Raw genomic sequence first — 24,474 nt, 5'->3', positions numbered from 1 at the left:
CTCTTCATCTCTCAAAGAGCTCCTAACACTACCTATTTGTATAGGCTCAGGTTCTTCTGTAAATTTTTTTGATTCTGCCCTTTTGTCTATATACATAACAAATGTGGGTTCAAGAAGATCTTTCTCTCATCTTCTCTCATGTAATCAATGATCTAATTTGACTACTAGGTCAATCGACGCATTACACGAATCTGAGGGATCCACTACTTGCGCCAATACTTATTTTAGGTAATCTTTGAGCTCTTTATAAAAAAGAGCAGTCCGTTTAGCCTCTGACCACTCTGCCTCAGCCACTAACCTATTAAAGTTGGAGGTGTAAGACATTAAATCTTTCGAACCTCCTTTGAAATGTAAGAGTTCGGTGCCTACGGATTGCATAAATGAATGCCAGTCGAACAATCTACGGAATTCTTCTTTGAATTCTGCACAGTTGTGTAGTAATCAGAAATTTTGCCGAACCAATGGGATAGACCAAGTGGCAGCCGTTACCCCTAGATAGGACAACACAAACACTATTTTGGCGTGCTCAGTGGGGAAGCATAGGGCCTTACACATGAAATGCAATTGACTCTGATTTATAAAAGTAACCATATTGGGAAGGTCTCCCAAGAATTCCTCAGGGGGAACTAGGGGTACAGTGGAAGGAGTGGTTATGTGAAACACTGGATGACCCTCACTTGAAAAGGAGGGAACAGAAGAGAACAGATTACCAGAGGCCCCTGTATTAGTGTCAGTGGAGGCAGCAGGAAGGGAGCCTTGTTGTAAGGCATCTACCCTAAGGGTAAGAGCTTGGATTTCTTTCTGCAGATTCCCTATCATGAGAGCCACGTCCACTAATGTGATCTGGCGTTCTTCCAGCTCTCCCAGGTGTAAGGTAAACGTGGGCTTCGCGTCCTGTAATTCTCACCTGTTATTTCCGCAGGGACGAGATGCAAAATCTAGAGCAAGGTTCCAACTTCTCACACCCAACAGTGCAAACCCAACAGCGACAAAGCCAACACAGTGGAAATCGGGGAAGAGGGGAAAGAGAACAAAGAAAGACAAGCATTTGCAATGCAATAGGTCTCGCAGTTGTTAGAGTTTGAGTTATTGGCATTGTAAATGGCAATGCCATTTATTTATGTGTTGGTGTCTAAAACATAAATAAAAGGCATTGTCATTTACAATGCCCATATGTTAAACTCTCGCAAATGCTTGTTCTAAATATGCATTAAGATGAAAAATGTGCAGTAACTGGCCTACTGCACAATTTCTTTCTACATTAAGGATGCCCAGCGTAAAAAAATCATGGCCCATTGCGCAGCAGTCCTTGCATATGCATTTTGAGCTCCGCTGTGTTCTTTTCAAACAAATGAGGCATCATGTCCTGATTCCCTTGTTTAAAATGATTTGGTTTTACTAAACGCATTCCTACTTTATTGTTTTTACAGGTGCTCTCAGTTCCTCATGTTCATCTGTTAGTTTATTTGTTAAAATCTGCAAATAGATCGCGTGATTCCTTACCGATCTAATACATTGGGATTTTTAAAAATAATTTAATGAACTATCTGCTGTTATTTTTCATGTTTTTTTAATAATAAGCTGAAGAAAGTATTTCCTGAGTTGACACGTGGCATGGCCAGTCCATTTGGCTCCGGGCGCCATGCCAGCCCCCTGGCCTGACTCGCCCTGTGAATGTGGCGCCCTCTGCTGGCAGATGTCATCATTGCATGCTTATAAGCACCGGTGCGGCCTGCACTGCCCGTGTACCCTCCATGTCTGAGATGGGCCCAGACGCACCTTTTCTGGCCTTAGCTTGACCAGGTAAGTGCCCACCGTCTACCCACCTCTATGTGTTTTTTTAAACATCTTTTTATTAGGCCAGGTCTGGTGGCTCAGTGAATTAATGCATCTACTGTGTTCGACCTCATGGTCAAAAGTTCGAATCCCGGTGGGCCTACTCATCCTTTCATCCGTCTGAGGTCGATAAATGAGTACTTATGTTATTAAAGTTAGAATCTTGTAATAATCACAGTTAATTATTTATTGCGAAATAGTCATAAAGTTGGGGATCGAGTTATTATTGCCAACATTTTTTATGTTTTGAATCTGATTAAAGACAAGCCCAGCAGGACACAGGCGCCCAGCACCCTAATGGTGGGGAGGAGGCCTCATTGTATAGCATAGAAATATGGCCCTGTATGTAGGACTTAATAATTAGTTCTTTAGAAATAACATCTTTCTCAGTAATTACTGGTAGCCAGAGTGGCCTAGTACTCATTTCATGCACCGTGAGTGGATGAAAGGCTGAGTAGACATGCTGGGGCCTTAACCTGCTGGCTTCAAAGATCCCCGTGCCGTGCAGGCGCACACAGACCTTCACAGGACGGGTTGCATGTGTCTCCCCTCACAGACACACCGAGCCTCTGGTTCTTCACATGAGGCGGAGGCAGCGACGTGGGCAGCACCGGGCTTTAACCGGCCATTAATGACCCAGCCGATCGATCAAAGTAACCGCTGTCAAATAAGCATCTTTCATGTGTGTAGGGTGTGGCATCTGTTACAGAGGGATCCTTGTTTCTCTGATGGTGGAGCATACGCGAGAGAGATTTTTGTGTCTCTGCTTTATGCAGGAATATTTGTTTCTGACAGTGTATCCAGCATTCTTTTATAGAGACATTACATAACGCGTCGAACATTGTCCGGCTCTGGTGTGCCTCCTCGTGTGGCAGTGATGGACTGCACGCACTCCTGTGTGACTTAGGAAAGGTGGCAAAACTGGCTGTTTATCGGATTACTGAAACACGGCGCAGCGTTACACAACACCACAATTGAAATGTAGGCAATGGGCTTCTAAGGCAGAGAGTCCCTCACCCAGAGCATTGCGTTACAGACACCCCTTACTACATCCCTGTTGGAACTCGTGGGGCATCTCTGCATACCACTGGGAAAAAGATATTAGTGCCAGCCTAGTGTGCAAGTAAATACGTTTTATGGCATTCATTTTAATGAACAGTGTTGAAATAGTTTTGTTGTTTTGCTGAGTTTATGACCCCACACAGGGCAATCTATCTCTGTAACCTGTGGAAGTGGCTGCAGGAATCTGTCCTGGTGCCAGGACAGACGGATGGCACTGCCCAGAGGCAGGGCGGTGGGACTGGACAGAAAGGCTTCTGAAGCGGCTGGGAGAGAACTCCACCTTTAGCCAACGCTGCCTGTTTATGAGCGCCGCGCGCCCCTCTGCAGACTCCCCCTGCATTCCACGAGGCGCGTGTCGCGATCGGCTTTGTCTGCCATGCAAAAGCGCACGCAGCCCGTGTGCCTCTGGCAGTGAGGAGGAGGAGGAGGAGGAGGGATGCTTCCGGGCTCACACAGGCCACAGGCTCAGACTCCCCCTGTATCGAGCAGGCGCGCGTCGCGATCCGGTCCTTTCTGCAATGCTGTTGGCAGAAGCGCACGCGCCCAACGTTACCCTATGGGGAAACGCTGCGCGCGCCAGGTCTTGTCGAAACACTGCTTTTTGAGCTGAGACGACAACTATAGTTCTCGCTGCGAGAACGCGCTTTCAGCGCGTTCGTCGTAGGCGAGACCTAAAAAAAGGGACACACTTCACCAATGCACTTCAGGTATGGATATTCTCATTGAGTGGTGTTTATGTGGTTCCTGTAGTGGAGATAAAGTGATTATTAATACCATGTGCATGTATTTTGATGATAATGCTACAAACAATTAGCATGATTTTACTAGATATAACCACCTGTGTAAGGTCCCTCTTCAGGTTTAAGTATATAAGATATTAAAAAGCAGAATCAATTGTATCATCTATGAAGAAGATTAAATCATTAGGTATGTTCTACTATGTACAACAGTTCAGTATAATTATGGATGTATGTGGTAAAACTAATCTAAGAATTGAAATCACGTGAAATCCAATTAAAGCCCAACTTATTCAGATCCATTTTAAAAACGGGAAAAACCCAAAATACATATTCTTCCGAAAATGGATATGGTTAAATAAAAATAAATATACCCCAAACGGTGCAGGGCTAAGATACAATGAAAAATTCAGCCCCTTAAATACTCAGGAGACTAATTTATATTTATATTGTTCTTACAGCCATCAAGCAGTGTAGCAAGGAAGCAGAATCTCCATACAACAAGGAGACATACATCAGGTAAGTTTATCATATATTATTATTTAAGTCACTTTAAATGTTACTGCATTAAGTGCGTGGATTCTTTGTGAAATGTTTGTCTGTTTCTATTTCATCTTTCAAGAGCCATTATGATAGCCCCTGCTGCGTCAATCGAGAAGCTGATATTAAGAACATGAATCCCAGTGAGGGAACACCGAAAAGCCTCACTGGAGCAGCGTAAAGGGCCCCGCAGCACCGGAGGAGCAACAGGGAATCAGGAAGCTGAGCCCAACATGGAACACTGGGAGTCCTGCCTGGATCAAAGTGAAGGACCCTGCGACACCAGACGAGTAACAGAGAATCCAGGAGTGGAGCCCGACGAGGAAATGCAGAGAGCACCCGACTGTAATGTCGCGATATGTGATGGTGTGTCTACGTCACCACGTAGAACACACGCACTAGCCAAGTTAATAAAAGGGCATGAGCACGTCCACGTCGGCCTCTTGGCGACGGAGACAGCTACGTGCAGTTACACCTCATACAAGGCTCCTGTATTTATTAATGTGCTAGGCCCAAAGCCCCTGACCGTCAAGCCCCTTCATTCGTGTCTACACTCCCCCAGTGTGGACACAACACTGGCGACGAGGGTGGGCGTACTTTCGTGTGGCGGCCACAAGCGTGGTGTGTAAGCTTGTGGTGCTCGTGCCCTGTGGCTGGTGCCTGGTACGGCTCTGGTGTGTCGCTTCCCGCCCCCGGAGTGCGACACACCTGCACATCGGCCCGGTGTGGCCCCGAGGTGAGGCTGCGGCGAGCGGGAGACGCTGGTCGCAAGTGAAGCCCCGCGACTGCCCCTGAAGATGCTCCTGCACCCTGAATGGTGCACGGCTGGTCTGCGCGTCCCCGCCTCCCCTCCCCCGACTCGCTGTCGGCTACGCGCGGGTGGGACAGTGCATGAATTGGCAGTACGACTGCGCACGTGGAGACGGCGCCTGCCGCCGCGCACACAGTGGCAGCGGAGTGGAGGTCTGGATCGGGCCACACATCGGCTCCATCCATTTCCGGCCAGCGACCCCTCACACATCGGGAGGAGAACATGGGAGCTACGTGGGGAAGGAACCGAAGCACGACGTGCCCTGCTCAGGAGGGAAGGCGACACGGAGAGAACACACCCCCACACCTGCTCACAGTGAGGCGCAGTACAGGCTCGGATCATCGTCTGCCCCAGTGCAGCGAGCACGTGGTCTGTCACGGCGCAAAAGGCGAGTCAGTTGGCAGCACGTCGGATCAGAGGAGTAGGGTGTGTACCCGCAAGACATGTCCCAAATGTCGCAAATTCCCCCTATTGAGCCCTTTGTAGTTGAGGGATCCCCGTCATCCCTGGCGCCTAAATGGAAGGACTGGGTGGACCGCCTCAAGATATTCTTTGAAGCCACTAAGGGACACAAAGAACAGAAAAGAGCAATGCTACTCCATTTAGGAGGAAAAGACATTCACAACATTGCCAAAACACTTGTGGAGGCGACGCCAAAGAATCACCACACCTTAATAAATGCCCTAAATGCTCACTTTGAGCCCATGGCCAACCAGGAATCACCACACCTTAATAAATGCCCTAAATGCTCACTTTGAGCCCATGGCCAACCAGGACTACAAGAAATTTGTCTTTTGCCAGGCCCGGCAACTTCCGGAAGAATCCCTGGACACCTACCACGCCCGACTGAAGAGTCTGGCCTCAACGTGTGGGTTCCAGGATGAAACGGAGGAGATAAGAGGGCAAATCATTCAAGGATGTGCCTCCGCTAAGGTCAGGGAAAGAATCCTTGAAGAATCGGGGAAGTCCTTAGCCGAGATCCTGACCCTTGGACGCACCAAAGAGCTATCCAAGGCCCGGGCAGTCCACATGGAGGCAGCCCTTCAGGTACCAGTGAAGACTGAACCGGTCAATGCAGTCACCACCAAACCTGCGTTGAGAGGGAACAGGAGAGGCCCACGTGGCCACCACCTGTGGATACTGTGGTGGAACACCCCATCCGTCTGCGGACTGTCCCGCAAAAGGAAAGAGATGCTCAGGGTGTGGGCGGTTCAATCATTTTGAAAAAGTGTGCAGAGCCAAGAAATTTCGCAAGCCAAGACCAAGAGTCAACGCCGTAAGAGAGGATGACAAATCGCCAAGCGATATGGACGACGATGAGGAGGAAGAGAGGGTAGTGCACAAGGTCCACATGATCGGGACTGTGGCCCGCAAAGCACGACGTCTACCTCAATGCCATCTCCAGGTAGGGGACCAAGAGATCACGGCAGTGGTTGACACAGGGGCTACCATTAACATCATGGCAGCTGCCCTCCACCGCACCTTACGACCCACACCTCCGCTCCAGCCCTCTGCAATTGTGGTGTTTGCATATGGACAGGACATTCCGCTGAAAATACTAGGGCAATTTAGAACAGCAGTGACGCATGGAAGCCAGAAAGTCTACACCCATATCTACGTCACAGACGATGGTCAAGGCATGCTCCTCGGATGCTGTGCTGGTGAGGACCTGGGGATCGTGTCCTTCTCTTTCGGCGTGCATCAAGAGTCCATACAACATCTCCTGAAGGAGTTTGCAGAAGTATTCGAAGGGATTGGCCGATTCAAAGGGAAGGAAATACACCTGCATGTAGATCCCACGGTCCAACCGGTGGCCCTACGGCATCGAAGAATTGCCTTCCATTTGAGACCCCACCTGAAACAGGAACTGAGGAAATTGGAGGCTGCCGGTATCATCGAAAAGGTGACAGGACCCACTCCATGGGTTTCACCCATTGTAGTCACTCGAAAGCCCAAGCAGCCAGGAGCGGTGAGCATCTGCGTTGACATGCGCCTTCCGAATGCCGCCATAAAGCGTGAGCGACACATTACCCCCACCATTGATGACCTCATTGGAGAGATGGCAGGAGCCTGCTGGTTCTCCAAGCTTGACTTACGATTGGGGAATCATCAGCTGGTCTTTGAAGAAGAATCACGCAACATAACCACCTTCTCGACCCACGTGGGACTGAGGCGTTACACCCGACTAAGCTTCAGATTTTCCAGCGCTGCTGAAGTATTCCAACATGTCATACAAGAGCTGATTGCTGACATTCCTGGAGTCATCAACGTCAGTGATGACATCATGGTCCACGCCAAATCTCTCCCCGAACACAACGCCCGGCTCACCCAAGTGCTCAGAAAGCTGCGTGAAGCTGGTCTAACGCTCCATCGGGAGAAGTGTGAGCTCTTGAGAACCAAGCTACAATTTTTTGGATACACGTTTTCCACGGAAGGCGTCAACCCAGATCCCGAAAAAGTGTGTGCCATCCAGTGCGCTGTTGCCCCAGCCAGTGTGACCGAGGTCCGAAGTTTTCTGGGGATGGCCAACTACTGCTGTAGATTTATCAAGGACTTGACATCACTCACGGCGCCACTCCGAGAGCTGACAAAGGACTCTGTCCTGTGGGAATGGGGCCCACTCCAGGAACAAGCCTTCAAAAACATCAAGAACGCCCTCTCGGAAGCAACCACACTAGCTTTTTTTGATCCGGAGAAGATGATTCAAATTGCGGTGGACGCTGGCCCAGTGGGTCTGGGAGCGGTCCTGCTACAGAAGCGTCGACAAGAGGAAGATTGGACACCAGTGGCTTTTGCAAGCCGGTCCCTAACCGCAACCGAGCAAAGATACTCCCAGATAGAGAAAGAGGCCATCGCCATCCACTGGGGGTGTCGCCACTTTCAACTCTATGTGTATGGCAAACCGCTCACTGTCACGACAGATCAAAAGCCATTGGTGGCCCTCTTCGCGGGAACGGCCACTCAACCTCCCCCAAGAATTGAAAAATGGATGCTCCAACTGCAGGACTACAACAGCCGGGTGGAGTATCAGCCAGGGTCCCACAACCCGGCAGACTATCTGTCCAGACACCCTCGAGAAGCCACTGACAAGGAGAAAGAGGACGCTGCGGACACGGAAGAATATGTCCGATACATCACTGCGAGATCCTGTCCCATCCCCTTGTCGATGCAAAGCCTAATAGAAGCCACGGCACAGGATGAGTGTCTCCAGCGGGCCAAGAAAATTCTTCAGCAAGGAAATTGGCACAAAGCCAAGGAGGACTGGAGGATACTGACCATTCCTGCACAGAGGATCATGGAAAGCCTACATCATGTGAAGGATGAGCTCACTGAGGAAACCACAGGTTGTTTACTATGAGGACACCGTCTTGTGATACCCACTGCGCTCACCACAAGATGTGTACAGCTTGCCCATGTTGGCCACCAGGGTATAGTCAAGACCAAATCCCGTCTTCGCTCTAAAGTGTAGTTCCCACTCATGGATGAGCTAGTGGAGAGCATGGTCCGATCTTGCCCAGCCTGCCAAGTCACTGGAGACCTCCCTCGCCCAGCCCCGATCATAACAGAACCGCGCCCGCAGTCTCCCTGGTCCTGTGTGAGCATGGATTTCGGCAGTCTCCCTGATGGCCGGCATACCTTAGTGGCTGTAGATGACTATTCTAAATACCCGGAAGTAGAAATTGTCGGGACTCTCAGTGCCAGTGAAGTGATACCCAAAATGGAGAAAATAATGGCCACTTATGGTCTGATGAAGGAACTACGGACTGACAATGGACCACCGTTTCAAGGGCAAGAACTGTCTGAATACCTCACCAGTCTGGGAATACAGCGTAGAATCATGCTCCGTTGGCCTCAAGCAAATGGGGAGGCCGAACGGTTGATGAGAACTCTAAATAAAGTCATCTGAATTGCTCACGACAAAGGACTGTCCATTGAGTTCGCAATATTCACCTTCCTGCGCAGCTACCGACAGACACCCCACACCACTACCGGGGTGGCCCTTGCACACCTGCTGATGGGCTGGGTCATCACCGACACCATCCCTCACCATCCCCAGTGGCAACCAGAAAAGCCTGATGACTGCCGGATTAACACAAAGTGGAAAAGAGTCAATGCCCAAGTGAGCCATCGCCGTAATGCTCAAGAGAGCCTGATCAAGGTTGGTGACTTGGTCTTACTGAAAAATCGATGCCAAGGAGGTAAATTCCAACTCCCATATGAGAAGTTGCCCTGGACTGTGGCGAGCGTCAAGGGCACCTGAATTGTGGCAGCGCGGGGCAGAGAGACTGTGACTAGAAACATCTCCCACTTCAAACGGTTTCTTGCCACAGCTATGGATCCTGTTGTGATGCCTGTGGATTGTGGGGCAACATCCCTTGCTCCTGCCGTCCCGAGAACCCCCGGTGGTGATTTGGACTTGAGCGGTGTAAATGTAAATGTAAATGTATTGCGATTTATATAGCGCACGTATCACCCGAAGGCATCAAGGCGCTTGCCTTGGAAACCCGTCCTGGTAGTCCCCTGTGAGATAACCCCAGCAGGGTATCCACAAGGTGAAAGCCAGGCATTCCACCGCGAGGGGCCGTAGTGGAGATTAAGCAAGCTATTGCCCAGAGTCGCAGAGTGTGAACCCATGAGTCGAGTAGGCACCGGAACGAGAATTATCGAGTCCGTGGAATTTTTTAGCCCAAGACCCGCCGAGGCGGGGAATTGAACCCTGGTCCAGGACCGATCTCAGCTTCCGGGTCTGCCACCTCTAACCCCTGAGCCACACTTCTCCAGAGGCGGGGAAGCTGAGGCAGAGGTGAGCCCTGACTCCACCGCTGTGCCTTCCTCTCCTCAATCCGAAGAGGCTCCAGAGGAGGCTGATCCCGCTCTCTCTGGTCGAGGTCTATCCCAATACACCCTGAGGAGAAACCCTGCACCCTCATCACGACTACGTGGCTATGTAATGTGAGACTGTTCTTTATTAATTATTTTGTTCCCTGAATGGCCTGCTGCAGATGCGGGGAACGACCGTCCCCTAGGACGATCGAAGTTTTTCACCTGGTGGACTAGAATGTGTAATGTCACGTTGTTTAAAACGTTGTTGGGGAGGAATGTAATGTCGCGATATGTGATGGTGTGTCTACGTCATGACGTAGAACACACGCACTAGCCAAGTTAATAGAAGGGCATGAGCACGTCCACGTCGGCCTCTTGGCGACGGAGACAGCTATGTGCAGTAACACCTCATACAAGGCTCCTGTATTTATTAATGTGCTAGGCCCAAAGCCCCTGACCGTCACGCCCCTTCATTCTTGTCTACACTCCCCCAGTGTGGACACAACACCGACCAACCCGAAAAGAAATCAGGTAAGTGAATGGATGGGCACGATGGACGACCCACACAAGTCGACTAGAACGCAAAGCGCGCTTCTGCCTTGCTCAGACTCCTATATTCCTGCCTTGCTCCCTCCTGCACACACATGTGATCAGGAGCGGAACTGGCCCGACACCCTGTCCACTTCCATTAGAGATGTAGGAAAATGCAGGTTGAGCGTAGGGGGTGGGGAGTATGTATAGAGGGGGTAGTAAACATAGAAAATGGACTAGCTTAAGCCTTCCACAAGTGATAATTTAAAAAACTTCCTTACATAAGCAGGATTGCCTCATACCGTTCGGATTGAGAGGAGGAGGACTACATATTGGGGTAATGAAGATTATCGGTAAATAAATAAATCATTAACATGAAGAGTGCACCATTTGTAACATGGGTAAAATTAAGAAAAAATTGGACAACTGATGCAAGAAAGGCACCTAATAGACGGTAGGCACTCCTTAGGAAAGGAATGGGCAATTAACAGTAGAATTGTGGTTATTGATCTATGGGACTCCTCATTACTATCTGCAATGTTTATATGAAAGAGGAGCCAGACAATTACTAAGTTACTAATAGGTTTAGATGCCGATAATTCACTAGAAGGGATATGAGAATGACTTAAAGAGCACATCAGGCAATAAGAGCAGCAGAGCACATAAAAACAAGTAGCAACTCATTGAAAGGTCTGATCATAAATCAACAGAAGCCAACACAAGTCAAAGGGTGCAAAAAGAGGTAGCACAATATGAAAAAAGAGGAGCAGGGCACAACCTAATGTATGATCTGAAGAACAGAACAAAGGTAAACCAAACATTTAATTCCCTTTATTAGGACCACTGGTCACTCGCCGCTCGAATTACTTAATCTCAGCCCATTAAAGGTCTCATCTTATTCTTTTATCCAATGCTACACATGAAACATGTAACCCCTATATCACTGCTTTAGCCTACTATTTATAATTAGCAAGTATGTGAACACCTTTTTCTACTATGGTGAACACATCCCATGCCAAAGAACTTAAGATCCCTTCGACTTCATATTTCCATTTCTTTGCCCATACAATTAGTGATAGTCTTAATCCTACTAATTTGAAGGCAGTTTAAGGACTGACAGCTAGATTCATGAAGCCAAATTGTGATCGCAATAGCTGCGAAAAAGCAATTGCGATCGCAATTTGATGAAAAGGAATTCAAGAAAGTAGAAATCCAAAAATAGCGAAATCGCAAACATTTTTTTGCGAAATCGCAAATACATTCGCAGAATCCAGGAAGAAGTCCATTAGCGAATCTGTAATAGCGAGAAACCATGGATTCTGCGAATATAACTCCGATATCGCAAATAAATCGCTATCACAATTCATGAAAAATCACAAATAGCGAACGAAAAAAAACAAAATCGCATTTTGCGACGCGCAAATTAAGGAGAACCCAAACCAGGTGGTAACCAGTAAAAAAAAATAATTTCACATCTAAAATAAACTCTTGCAAACTACCAACAGGTGCTGGCTTGACCAAACACACTTAAGGACATGCAGCTGGAGCCTGAGGACTCACACAATTCCAGGACTCTACATGGTGGTCAGGCGGCGAAGGCTACAGCGAGCAGCACGGAACAGACGACGTATCCAGGAGCGTATATTCCGTCAGCGGGTCACCCTACTGGGCCAAACCAGGGAGCAAATCTACGCCAAGTACCGGCTAAATGGGGCAATGATTATCAAGCTGATCCGGGGCCTAGACCCCCTCCTGCAGCACCCAACAAGGAGGACCAATGCCGTTCCCACCCATGTGCAGGTAATGTGCAGCCTGCACCTACTGGCCTCCGGAAGCTTCCAGGGGATAGTCGCTGTTGCAGGGGAAATATCCTAGCCCACCATGTCCCGCTGCCTAAGGAGTTTCCTGGAGGCCATGCTGACCCGCCCACACCACTACATATCATTCCCCACCAGCCAACAGGACTTGAATGACACCAAGCTGCAATTTTACAATGTAGCACAATTCCCACACATCATAGGATGCATTGACTGTACCCACATCCACATCTGCCCACCAGCACAAACGGAATACATGTATCATAACCGCAAGTCCTACCACTCCCTCAATATCCAGATGGTATGCAATGCAAAGACAATCATCACGGACATAGTGGCACAGTACCCGGGGAGCACACATGACTCCTTCATATTCCGGCACAGTGGCATTCACACACAACTGGCCAGGGGAGACTTTGGTGAAGGACACCTACTGGATAAGTACACATGCCACACAACAGTACAATGTGATAATGATGCTGCGTGGCACAGGCACTCACCCTCTGCTCCTATCATTCAGGTGACAGTGGCTACGCTCTCCGTGAGTACCTCCTCACCCCATACCTCAACCCTGCAACACCACAGCAACGGCGTTACAATGCAGCACACATACGCACAAGAAATTGCATTGAGAGGACATTTGGCCTTTTGAAGAGCAGATTCTGCATACTGCACAAGACTGGTGGGGCCATCAAATACGAGCCTGAGGTCTGCTGCCGCATCGTGGCCGTGTGTGCTATCCTACACAACATTGCTACCAAGCGCAGGATACCTGTAGACATCTCTGGCAGTGAGTCAGAAGGGGACAATCGACCACCTGCACATGTGCGGCACGCACGCGGCGAGAATCCTGCAGAAGGACACAGGCGCCGCAACCAAATCTGCATGAACTATTTCTATAGCACCAACTCCCCAAGCCCATTACTCAGCTCGGGCATGACAACATAAATAATGACATGAGTCACTTTACGTTATTCAGACTTTTAGTAATTGTTACTGCACAATAAACTGGGCATTCTGAAAACTGGGAAATGAATGACATATTGCGTCATATGTCTCTATTAGTCTGTAGGACATGCTTGTTGCGTCAGCATGTGCCCTCATGGTAATGCACAACAGTTCAGTGGCGCCTCCGGGTAGTTGCCCCTGACCTCCTCTCAACGTCCTCCTCCTGATTCTGCCGTGAGGCAGAAGAGGGCCTTCTGCTGCGGCGGGGTGCTACGACCGGTGGTAGGGACTGGCTGCTATGGCTTGATGTAGCCTCACTGGTATCATCTGCCCCCCCTACCTGGCCATGGGCGGTAGCCTGCATGCCCTGCATGGCTGTTGATATGTTCTCCAGGGCTCTCGCGACGTCCTGGCAGCACTGGACCATTTGGACCTGCATGGCCAGGGAGCGTCGCGAGAGCTGGGAGGTGGCGTTCCCAATAATATGGTTGGACCACCTGTACGCCGACAGGCGGGTCAACAGTTGGCGGTGTCTGCGGCGATTGAGATCCCCCTGGCTGGACATTGCCTGTGTGTTGGCCTCCAGAGCTGCTGTCATCCTGTCCATACGGTCAGACATATGTGCCACATTACATGCGGTCTTGTCCAGTTGGAGGTGGATGGCAGCTAGATGTCGGGCCTGGGTCTGGTGCACACGTAGCATCCTGCGCTCAATGGAGAGCCCACCTGCACGCACGATTCTGCCCCTGCCAGCGCGGGATGTGTTGGTGCGCGGCTCCCTGACCAGTCCGCTTGTCTGGCTCCTCACAGCCGCAGGGCGGCGGGTTGGTTGGCGACCTGCTGCTGGTGTTGCAGGCCCCACTGGTGGCTGTGTGCCGCGTGGTGGTATAGCAGCGCCTGTTGTCACAGGGGTGGCACGGGCCACAGGGGCGGGTTGTGGGATGACCGCTGTTGTGACAGCTTGCCCTGATGGTCCGGGCTGTGGGGTATGATGTGTGTCGCCCTCCGTGTCCTCTGTGTTGTCCTCAATCACCAGGGCCTCGCTGTCTGTGCTGGGGACATCAGCGCCACCTGTGATGTAAAGTGGACGTTGATTAGTGACATGTTCGTACACAGTTAGGCTTGCTACATGCATGCAGACTACCATTCCCTGACTCGCTGCAGGATTGACTCTCACTAGACATGTCAGGCTTAATGGTACAGGATGGTAATTGTGGGCAGACTACATCTCCCACAATGCAATAGTGCTATGGTGGTCTGCTTTGGCTGCATGATTGGGGTTTGATATGGGATGCACTGGAGTCATGGACATTGTTAGGGGACAGGGGGGTCGCAGTCGCATGGCACTTACCTGGTGTGTCTTGAGTGGGTCGGGAGGAGTCAAGCTGGGTCACACCCACGCAGGCCTGTGGATTGATGGTCTCCTCCACTCGGTCCTCCAGTGGTGTGTTCGGTGGGACAGTGGGCTCCCCTCCACCTGTCGCCACTTGCTCCCCCAGCCTCTCAGCAATCTTTTCCTTTGCCCGCCCTCTATACCAGCGCTTTTTCAGCTCGTCCACCGAGCGCTGGGTCACCCCCACGGAGTTCACTTTGGCGCGGATGCGCAGCCATATGCGCCTTTTGTCGGCCTCTGGCACCCTTCAGGAGTCTTTGCCAAATAGGCGATTGTGGTCCTTTGAAACTCCTTCTATGAGGTGCTCTAGCTCCTGCTCTGAAAACTTGATTTTGCGCTTTCTCCCACTGGTGGAACCTCCTGCTGCATCCTGTGACATGCTTGCCACTGTGGAGTCTCCTGCTGTACTCCTGTAGGAACACTGGAGGGGAGCTCTGACACTGCTGCCTGTACTTCAGCCTCTCACTGCTGAATGAGGGTGGGACCTGCCTACTTCCTGGTTGTGATGTCATCACTGTGCTCAGGATGCGACTTCCCGTTTTTGCGATCTCGCAGTTAGCGAGATCGCTATTTGCGATTTCGGTAATTGCGAAATTGCAATTTCAACATGGGTATCGGTGGATTCTGCGATTATTTACCGAATTCTGGGGGCTCGCAATCGGCGATAGCGGCCGGTTGCGAATCGCATTTTTTAATCGCAAATGTTCATGAATGCCGTTCTGCGATTTCTAAATTGCGATTCGCATTTTCTCGCAATTTAGAAATCCCAGAATTCGACTTTGATGAATCTGGCTGAGAACCATCTAACTGGGCATTCAAGTACAGGCAAAATAAATAGACAACATTTAAAGTTATTATAAAAAAATGCATGAAATGAAAAAGCACACTTTGAACCACCTTTGATACTGAAGAGAAAGGAACTATTATTAGGTGGAAGCTAACAATGTGCCCAGTCACTCAGTGGAAGGAGCTAAGGAATAAAGTGTACAGGCCCATTGCTCCATGTTGTCTGAAGTTGTGTGTGGAAGTAAAATGTGAATGATAAACAGACCAATAAATGGAGCCAGCTTACCAAAACTCCCTCTGTGTTTGTATATTTAGGGCCAGATTTATCAAGGTCTTGTGTCACCTTTTGTGCTCCCTTTGTGCCATGAAAGGGCGTTCAAGGGCAACGCAAAACCTAAGAGCGTGGCTTGATAAATGGCTGCCTAACGTTACTTTGCCACAAGGTGGCGTTCCCTGGTTGGAGATCGGGTGTGTGCACACATCCACCCATGGATTTTGGCGCATTCCTAGATTTACCATTAGTGGTCAAAATGCTACACCTCTCAAGGTGAGACATAACAGGGAGAAATACCCTTATTTCTCCTTGTTTTTCCCCCTTTCTACGTGTGCTGCATTCTGCAGCATAGGTAGAAAGAGGAAAATGCCCATGGCACACTTGCACCCTGAAGCAATGGTGCCGCCTTATTGCTGGCAGCCAAAAATGCACCCGTGCCGGGAAAGGACAGGAATGCTCCTTATACTGTTAAATGTGGTGCATTCCAGCCATTTCCCTTTCAAGCAGCGCAGCACAGAAAAGTGCCTTGTTGCGTTCCGCTGCGAGAAAAAATGAGAAATGTGGGCCATAGAATATATTTTGGGGAAAAAAAACAGTATGGCTCAAAGTCCAGAACTAAATTTTAAAGGTCCTTCAGCATACTATCCATGCATCCAACATACTAGTAAGATATTCACCTAACTCATTTTACTTTCACATAACATACGTAAACCACTTGTAAACTAAACAATCGATAACTTCAGTAAAAAAATATATAGAACAAAATAGGACCAAACAACATACAAACCTGAGAGAAGAAATTCGACGAAACGTACGAAAGGGCCTCCATTTTAAGAAAGCATTAAGGTGAAAAATTTTCTTACATAATAACATAAACAAGACGTGCACTCTTGACACGGAGACTGGTGAAAACAACAAGAGAAGCTGTGCAGTTTTAGAGAGCAAAGTGGCAGGTGCAGGCAGGACGAAGCTTAGCAATACGCCAAACCCCGAATGCAAAGTGTGCCTTACCAGCTGCGGATTTCTGTGGCATGCCTTCGTACATGGATGCACAGAGGCGGGCAGGTATCCGGGAAGAACATGCATTTGGTCCAGTATCAAATATCTGATCTTTAAGTCCAACCTAATCGATATAAGGTTTCTGGTATAATTTGAGCAATATTTGGTTTCTGTCATGAAAGCGTCGACGATAAACGTGTTCATTTGTTAAATAATAACGCAGCGGTTGAAAACAAGCACTATGCTGTTTGCTTGCAAACTCTTCCACGTTCATTAGAAAAGTATTTTGGACACTTTTTGTGCAAATATCTTTCCAGATGGTCCCTCGAGCCTACTCACATTCTCTTAGACGCAACACAATAGAATTATGTTTCGAAAAATATACACACATATACGTGCACTTGTACTGTTGATAGACAACAATCAACACTTGCCTTACAGTAGAAAAGATACCAGCCACACACATTAACCCTATCCTGCGCACACCACACTTGGACTTATTTACACTCCCCTTGCGCGGCGCAAGGGGCTTTAAATAAGCCTCACTGCATTTCAAGGTTTGAGCCGCGGATAAAGGCACATGCAAATGTGATGAGATTTCCATGTAATAGCGCGCGCCTACCGCCCGACAGCCACGCAAGGATACAGGCTGACTGCGCCTCCATGATGTGAAGCGCCACCGGTACCGCCCACGCCTTCATAATGTGATTGACAAGCTGAAAATGTGTGAGATTGCGAACGTTTTTTTAATTCAATTTCTAACTGTAAAAACTCAGATGTCACATGTCACCAATAAAACAAGCACTAACAAAGCCAATAGGTATGCCTGACTATATCGTGCCAACGCATTTAAGTACAGGCATTCACAAATGTGGTTTGCATGTATTGTATGCAAAAATCCTGTTCTTTAAAAACTGCGCTTTTAACTTTGCCAGTGATGGGAAAAAAGTAGTAAAAAAGTTGCTTAATGTATAGACTGCATCTAGGAACTAAAAATTGTCGTTGGCAAACTGTGGATGAGTGTACTTTTTGGGTGTGAAGCAGTCATTTATGCATTTAAATGGAAGCAGTTCCTGGAAGGCTGAAGGATACACGAAATAGCTAAAATAATGAGATGAAAGTATATTATCTCTCTGTGAGAAGCCATGCCCAATCTATGTATATTTTAAAGAAGTGCTACAAGATATCAGGATGCAGCTGCCACAAGCCACACGTAAACAAAACCTCTTGACTGTGTTGGCAGGCGCTGCTCTGAAGTAACAATTCTTCATTAATTAATAAGTTAGCAGCAGTCGCAGAAAAAGGTTACAAATATTTTCCACACATACTTACATGTTTCAAACCAGAAGAAACATCTGGCTCAGCTATGCTTTCTTCAGTCTGCATTTTTCTCCCGCAGAGAAGGACTAGGATTGAAATATACAGACGCCCTTCAAGCTCCTTCTTTACATTGCCTCAGACTTGAGGATGTACTAAAATAAAGGTGCGAAAATATATAGGTGGAGCATCGCTTTCTGAGATGAAAAAAGATGTGGTCACGCCACAAGCGCGAAAGCATCTTGTGCCACTTACAGTGTAAATTGAAGGCACACATGGTCCTCACGGGGGAAGTGTAGCCCTTCACTTACACAGCAATAGTTTCTTCAAGAACTCTTATTACAGGTAGGGCTTATTTATACATTTAATGCATTTTTTTATTACAGCAGATTATCATCGCAATATCTATCTGGTGATGGTGCAGTGAAAAGTGATAAGGTGAATAAATGGTGTGCTGGTGCTATATACATTCCTATGTACATGTGACTAAAAGGATAGTATGATGTTATGAAAAACACTAATTTTACGAGTGTCACAATCCACATTCAATTAAAACCAGTCCACATTTGAAAGTTGTCGAAGTTTCAACCCGCAATGCGAAATGAATCAGAAAAGGATCATCATCAGGTCAGAAGATTTGAAGGACACACCAGAAGAATTGTGGCAGTAGTTTTTAACTCAAATAATACATCAATTCTTTGGCTAGTTCTGAAATTAACAAGCCAGGAGGTAAGTATTTCAATGAGCTGGACGAGGAATTATAGATGAATCCAATTCTCCATGTGCTCAATATTAGAAGTGGCATCTGTACACATTCAAGGCAACCAGGAATCTGAAAAATGACATCAGGGAGATCAGGATCGTTCAGCAGAGTTAAGTGCCTTGCAGGAGTGAAACTGGAGTTTAACAGTGTAGACAACAGAGAATGTTTTGCTAGAGCTAGGCTTACAGCAAGCTTTAAAATGATCTTCATGTGATGAATAAAGCACAAAAGCCATAAGCTTCCAAGTGCCAGAGACAGGTGACAAGAAGAGTATTGAGAGACTATGGGCATATTTTCCAACCTTTTACGCAATACTGTGTAGCAAGGCAACTTGTTGTGCTGCTTTTCGTGAAAGGGAGAGAGCAGAAATGCACCATATCTGGTGCACTTCAGACAGCCTAGTGCCTATGCAGGCACCCTTGCACCATGGTGCAAGGGTGCGTGCGTTACAAGGAAAATTGTTACTGTGCAGGAAGGCATACCTTCCCGCTTGAAAGCAATCTCTTGAAGCATTTGTTCATTCTATATGTGTTGCAGATAGCAACACACACTGAAAAAGGAAATAAAAAAGAGCAAAAAATGTTTTTTTCCTTGTTATGCCATCCTCTGGGAGGTGTAGAGATTTCGTGCAATCCCAGGTATACAAACCTTTGTAAATCTATGATTGCATATGCATGGGTTGTACTCCAAGAATAAAAGGTGTTGCAGCAAACAAATGATGGACGGAATGCTGACAGTGCAAACAGTCTCCCCCAGTCAAAAGATCTGGGTTAAATTGATCGTTCTTTTGCCCACTACGTCACCCCAGTTTGGACCCAGCCATATGCACATCAGTCTTGACTCTGTGCGCCATGGGAACGGTCCAGACCGAACTATCAGGTCACCAGCCATATGCACATCAGTCTTGACTCTGTGCCTCATGTGATCGGTCCAGACCGAACTGCCAGGCCAGGTCCTCCCTGGACCGGTAACAAACATCCTGGGACCGGTTTCAGGGTATGTCACCCTTCTTCAGCCAGGCTAGCTTGAATACAGTGGCAAAGTGAGCAAGAGACCCACGTCTGGGCATACCCATCCCACTTAGGGCAAAAAGCATTACAGCAAACAAATCATGGACGTAATGCTGACAATGCAAACATTCTCCCCCAGTCAAAAGATCTCGGTTAAATCCATTGTTCTTGTGCCCACTACGACACCCCAGTTTGGACCCAGCCATATGCAAATCAGTCTTGACCCTGTGCCCCATGTCCAGACCGAACTGCCAAGCCAGGTCCTCCCTGTGAAAGGTAATGTAATGCAGCACAAGTTGCATTTCATTTTCTATTTACAAAGCCATTCAAGGCAGTAAAAAATCACCTCTTGCATGGTTTTAAAAAATATCTATTAGCATTTTGCGTCAGGGATGCGCCACAAAGTGGTGCAACCATGCCTCAAAATGTTAGTAAATGTAGCCCTTTGTTTGTTACTTCACATACCAAGACACATATCTGTTAAATTGTAATCTGTAAACTGGTTATCTTTATAGCGATGTAACCGTAACAAGGTATACTCTTCAGGTCTTAGGCTGCTAGAGTGTCCTATTGGTTGCTAGATGTTTATGGGATTTTAACGTTGAATTGCATTGGTTCTTTAAATCCATTCTAGATAAAGCAAGAAGTCAGTCAAGCTTCCTAATACTAAAATTGATTTGAATGTTTTATTTGACCCCTTAGCAGTGGTTGAAAAGTGGGTTCACTGACAGAATATCGAGAAAATTACACAGGTAAGTACAACAATATCAGGGGGAAAATATCAATGTTAAAAATATAGTTGTACAAAATATCGATTTATATATATACTAGCAGCCCGTCCCAACCTTGTCCGGGAGCAATCAGGCTTCCCCACCCCCTCGACATTGTCCAGCAGCCCGGGCCCCCACCGCGATCATTAGTGCCCTTTGTTATTTGGGGCTCTTGAAATTGAGCACAGTGTACTTTTCTTTTGGAGCGATGTGACATTGCTGCTGTTTGGCTCTATCCATGACGTGACCCCCGCCCGCCCCGACATTGTCCAGCAGCCCGGGCCCCCGCCCGCCCGCCCCCCGCCCGCCCCGACATTGTCCAGCAGCCCGGCCCCCCCTGACCCGTCCCCCCCCCTGCCCCGACCCCCGCCTGCCCCGACATTGTCCGTGGGTCCCCCGGAGCCTTACCTCAGCCGCCGCTCCTCCCCCGCGCTCCTCAGTTCACCGCTCCGCCGCTCCTCACCACTCGTCACCGCTCCTCCCGCCTGTCCGCCGCTCCTCAACGCCTGTCCGCCGCTCCTCACCGATCCTCCCCCGCGCCTTGATCTGCCGCTCCTCCTCGCGCTCCTGGACGCCGCTCCTCCCCGCACTCCTGACGTCAGCACGCAGGTCGCAGCCGGCACTACTTCGAAGGGACTACTTTTTTTTAATGTACATTTTTTAAATAACGCATATTTGTATAGTTTATATAGCCTATGTCCATCTGCACACCCTGACGATTACAATGATGTATCGGGTGTGTGGATTGACGCTGTGGTTCTCGAGTTTACCCACCTCAAAGGTTCAAAGTTCTTACTTTATAATAGTAGTATATATATATATATATATATATATATATATATATATATATATATATATATATATATATATATATATATTTTTTTTTTTTTAACCAGCAAACTTGTAGAAATTGCACTCCCGAACACAGAGTCTTTAGTTTTGAAGCGTATTTATTTCATGATGGAAACCGCCACCATCACCCACCAACGTTTCGAACAAAAGATGTTCTTTCTCGCGGTATTGTGAGTCCTTCTTTACTTTCAGTTTTTATAGTATTGAGTTAAAAACCCAGAACAGTGCATTCTGGTCCCTGTATTTCTATAGAGAAATCAGCCTACTTTACTTTTTTTCTTCTTTTTCAATTCGTTTCAAATACAACTTTATCAAAGAAATAGCATGAGTGTAACTTCTATTACTTTTGCTTTTTTCACATCATATCACATTTATCATTATCAGAAAAGTGGCAGTTATTTTCGTGTTTGTTGCTTTCACCATTTCCTCGAGTTGGATACATTATTATGAAATTATTGACATTCTATAAGACGGCATATCATCAGCCGTTTCTCTACAAAGATGTCTAGGTTTAGTACCAAAGATCTGTTGCCGATCTACTTTGAGGTATAGTACCCTCTATGTACCTTAATAATAATGACATTTCCAACTCATAAGGTAACCAATTCTAAATAATATTATAAATGAACATGCATTTCTTCGTCCCCGTTTAAACCATATGGGGTTTTAGTTTTAAAACGAATGATGAGACGTGATTCAAGTTTCCTCAGTTTCAAAGTTCGGTTGCCGCCTCCTAACTCTTAACTAGCCGTTAAGGGCAGTAGGTGGTGAGTGACAAAGCGTGCTACATATGCATAATTACCAACAAGTCTTGGAATTCACCGCCTGGATCGGGATAAATTGCAATTCAAAAAATGTAATTTATTGCATCACGTGCCTGTGCCAACTATACTATATCGGCCAGACTACACAACAGATCAATACCCGGATCTCACAACACAGAAGCCGCATCCATTGTAAAGTACTCTCGGCGCCTCTAGTGTAACGTTTTTTGGAAATGGGATATTCAGAAACAGATTTCACCTGGCAGGTGATAGACAGTCTGGTACCCAGCACAAGGGACGGTAATCAACAATCCATACTAAACCGTCTAGAGTGCAAATGGATCTATAACTGCAAGACAATTGAAAATGGACTGAGCACTCTTGATGAGTGGAACACTTGCATTTGAAACCATGCCAGCAAGGTCTCGTGACCCACTCTGCCATTGTGATGAGCCACCTTTTTGACATATACTAAGTTAACTATGTGGGCAATTTTGTTTACAGATCACCATATTAAGTTACCCTATGATCTAAGTGCCATTATGTTGCATCATTAATATGCTCTTCTCCTCAGACTATAGATGTGTCAGTCTCGTATCTGCATATGTGTTCACTGCAATTTTTTAGCACACCATCTATGCTTAGCCTTATTGTAACCACCAGGCAAACAAATGGGTAATACCATTCAACTACATTCTAACTCGGCCCTTATCTAATTATTAACTTTCAACTGTTCACCACTCATGCTGAGCCACGGCACACGGTTGCCCATATGCAATTACTGGAAAGATATATTGCCTGTATCTCACATTAGATATTGTTCCATGCCTGGTTTGCCCTCAAACAATAATGCTTAATAGAGCCACTGGGCACCATGAGGACCATTCACTGTGATGATTATAAAATACACACTGATCGGGTCCTTCTCCATGCTGGGACCATGAGCAAAAGGTTAGTGTCTCGCCATTCAGGCGATGCAAGTGGCCCTAACGCGCATGCACGTGTGACTCGGCACATCGTCGCGCACATGTGTCCTTGAGCATGTGCGGTAAACTATACATTACCCGGGCTTTTCCTTTCATCGCCCTGATGTAGCAACAGTTATTCCTGCAACTGCTGCGTGGAACAGGGAATCAACTGCCCGCTCGCGGACACAGCGATTTAGTAAGTGTACCCGCCCAACCCACAACCCTTTGGCATTTACAGAGACTCTAATTCACCCTTAACCCCCGCCTACCCCTTCTTTCAGATCCCGATCCAGGTGGCGAATTCCAAGCCTTGCTGGTAAATATGCCTGTGTAGCACGCTTTGTAACTCACCACTTACCGCCCTTAGCGGCTAGTTAACTAACATGTTTGGATCCTTATGGTATCCTTATTCATAATGCTCTTATCTTGCTTTTAGGACCCTAACTGGATACATCGACTTTCCCTATCTATACTACTATTATAAAGTAAGAACTTTGAACCTTTGAGGTGGGTAAACTCGAGAACCACAGCGTCAATCCACACACCTGATACATCATTGTAATCAAAATCAATGGAGGGAGATAGGAATACGTGATCCAATCAGTTTCCTATATTGCTAACAATTTTGATCAATGAGAAAGGATCACTTGTCCTGCATAACATGGGGTATACGGGGATGGTTCATACTATTCCCGATAAAAACCCTCATACACGTGTTGGAAAGTTACGATGTTTTAGCGGTATATCTTGGTTCTCCGCTGTCCCTCACACGTGTTCGCATAATCACGGGGTTTGATAGTTTATGCAACCTCCAGCCAGGAGGTATTACCCTTGTTAGAACAGTAGTGATCAGAAATCGTGATTGTGAAGTGAAGTGGTGAAATTATAAAGAAAATAGGTAAAAATTGTTCTCTATAACAGACAATTATTTTAATAGTTCTGGTTTTTAGAGGACAATATTAAAATTAAAGTGAGTGAATTTAGAGCGATTATGACTCTTTCACATTTGTTACGTGGTATAGGTCGACATGTTTCAGCCCTCTAGTCGCTAATAGGTCAGTGGGGCTTTCATCAGGACCACAGTGCTCAAGTGAATAGAGACTTACTCACGTCTCTATGAGTTCAAGAAAATTCAATAGAACATCTTGTTGCGCTGTTCTTTGACAAAGTCAGATAGTACCTGTAAAATTTAAAAAGACAAACTAGACAAGGGGAAGGGTGTAGGGAATAACACTTACAATTGGTTGACTGGTATTCAAATACCAGACGTTCATTCATAGCACAATGGCATTGCAACTGAAAAATGACAATACTTTTAAACTGAGCACTTTTGCACCCAGAATGGGTCAACTCTCTCATGATTGGCGTTTTCACATTGCGGATCTTATACATTAAATGTCGCATTGAATGGGTTAATCAGGCTGTGATTTTTTGATAAGAAAAAGGGTTCTGTCAGACTATGTATGTTCCGC

The 24,474-nt window shown here is 47.1% G+C and overlaps 1 protein-coding gene across 1 annotated transcript in view; it reads right to left on the bottom strand.

The window, feature by feature from the left end:
* Window positions 1-18,004, bottom strand: part of LOC147722236 (C-C chemokine receptor type 8-like) — a 47,997-nt gene extending 29,993 nt beyond the window's left edge. Inside the window, exon 1 of the mRNA XM_086966814.1 lies at window positions 17,891-18,004. Coding sequence (XP_086822940.1) covers window positions 17,891-17,944 — 54 coding nt within the window. The 5' untranslated portion in view covers window positions 17,945-18,004. The remainder of the gene's footprint in view (window positions 1-17,890) is intronic.
* Window positions 18,005-24,474: the final 6,470 nt, after the last annotated feature.

The sequence above is a fragment of the Lissotriton vulgaris genome, chromosome 4_1, assembly GCF_964263255.1.
Source record: "Lissotriton vulgaris chromosome 4_1, aLisVul1.2, whole genome shotgun sequence".
NCBI lineage: Eukaryota > Metazoa > Chordata > Amphibia > Caudata > Salamandridae > Lissotriton > Lissotriton vulgaris.
The sequence above is the reverse complement of the archived record's forward strand: the minus strand, read 5'-3'. Positions and strand labels throughout refer to the sequence as shown.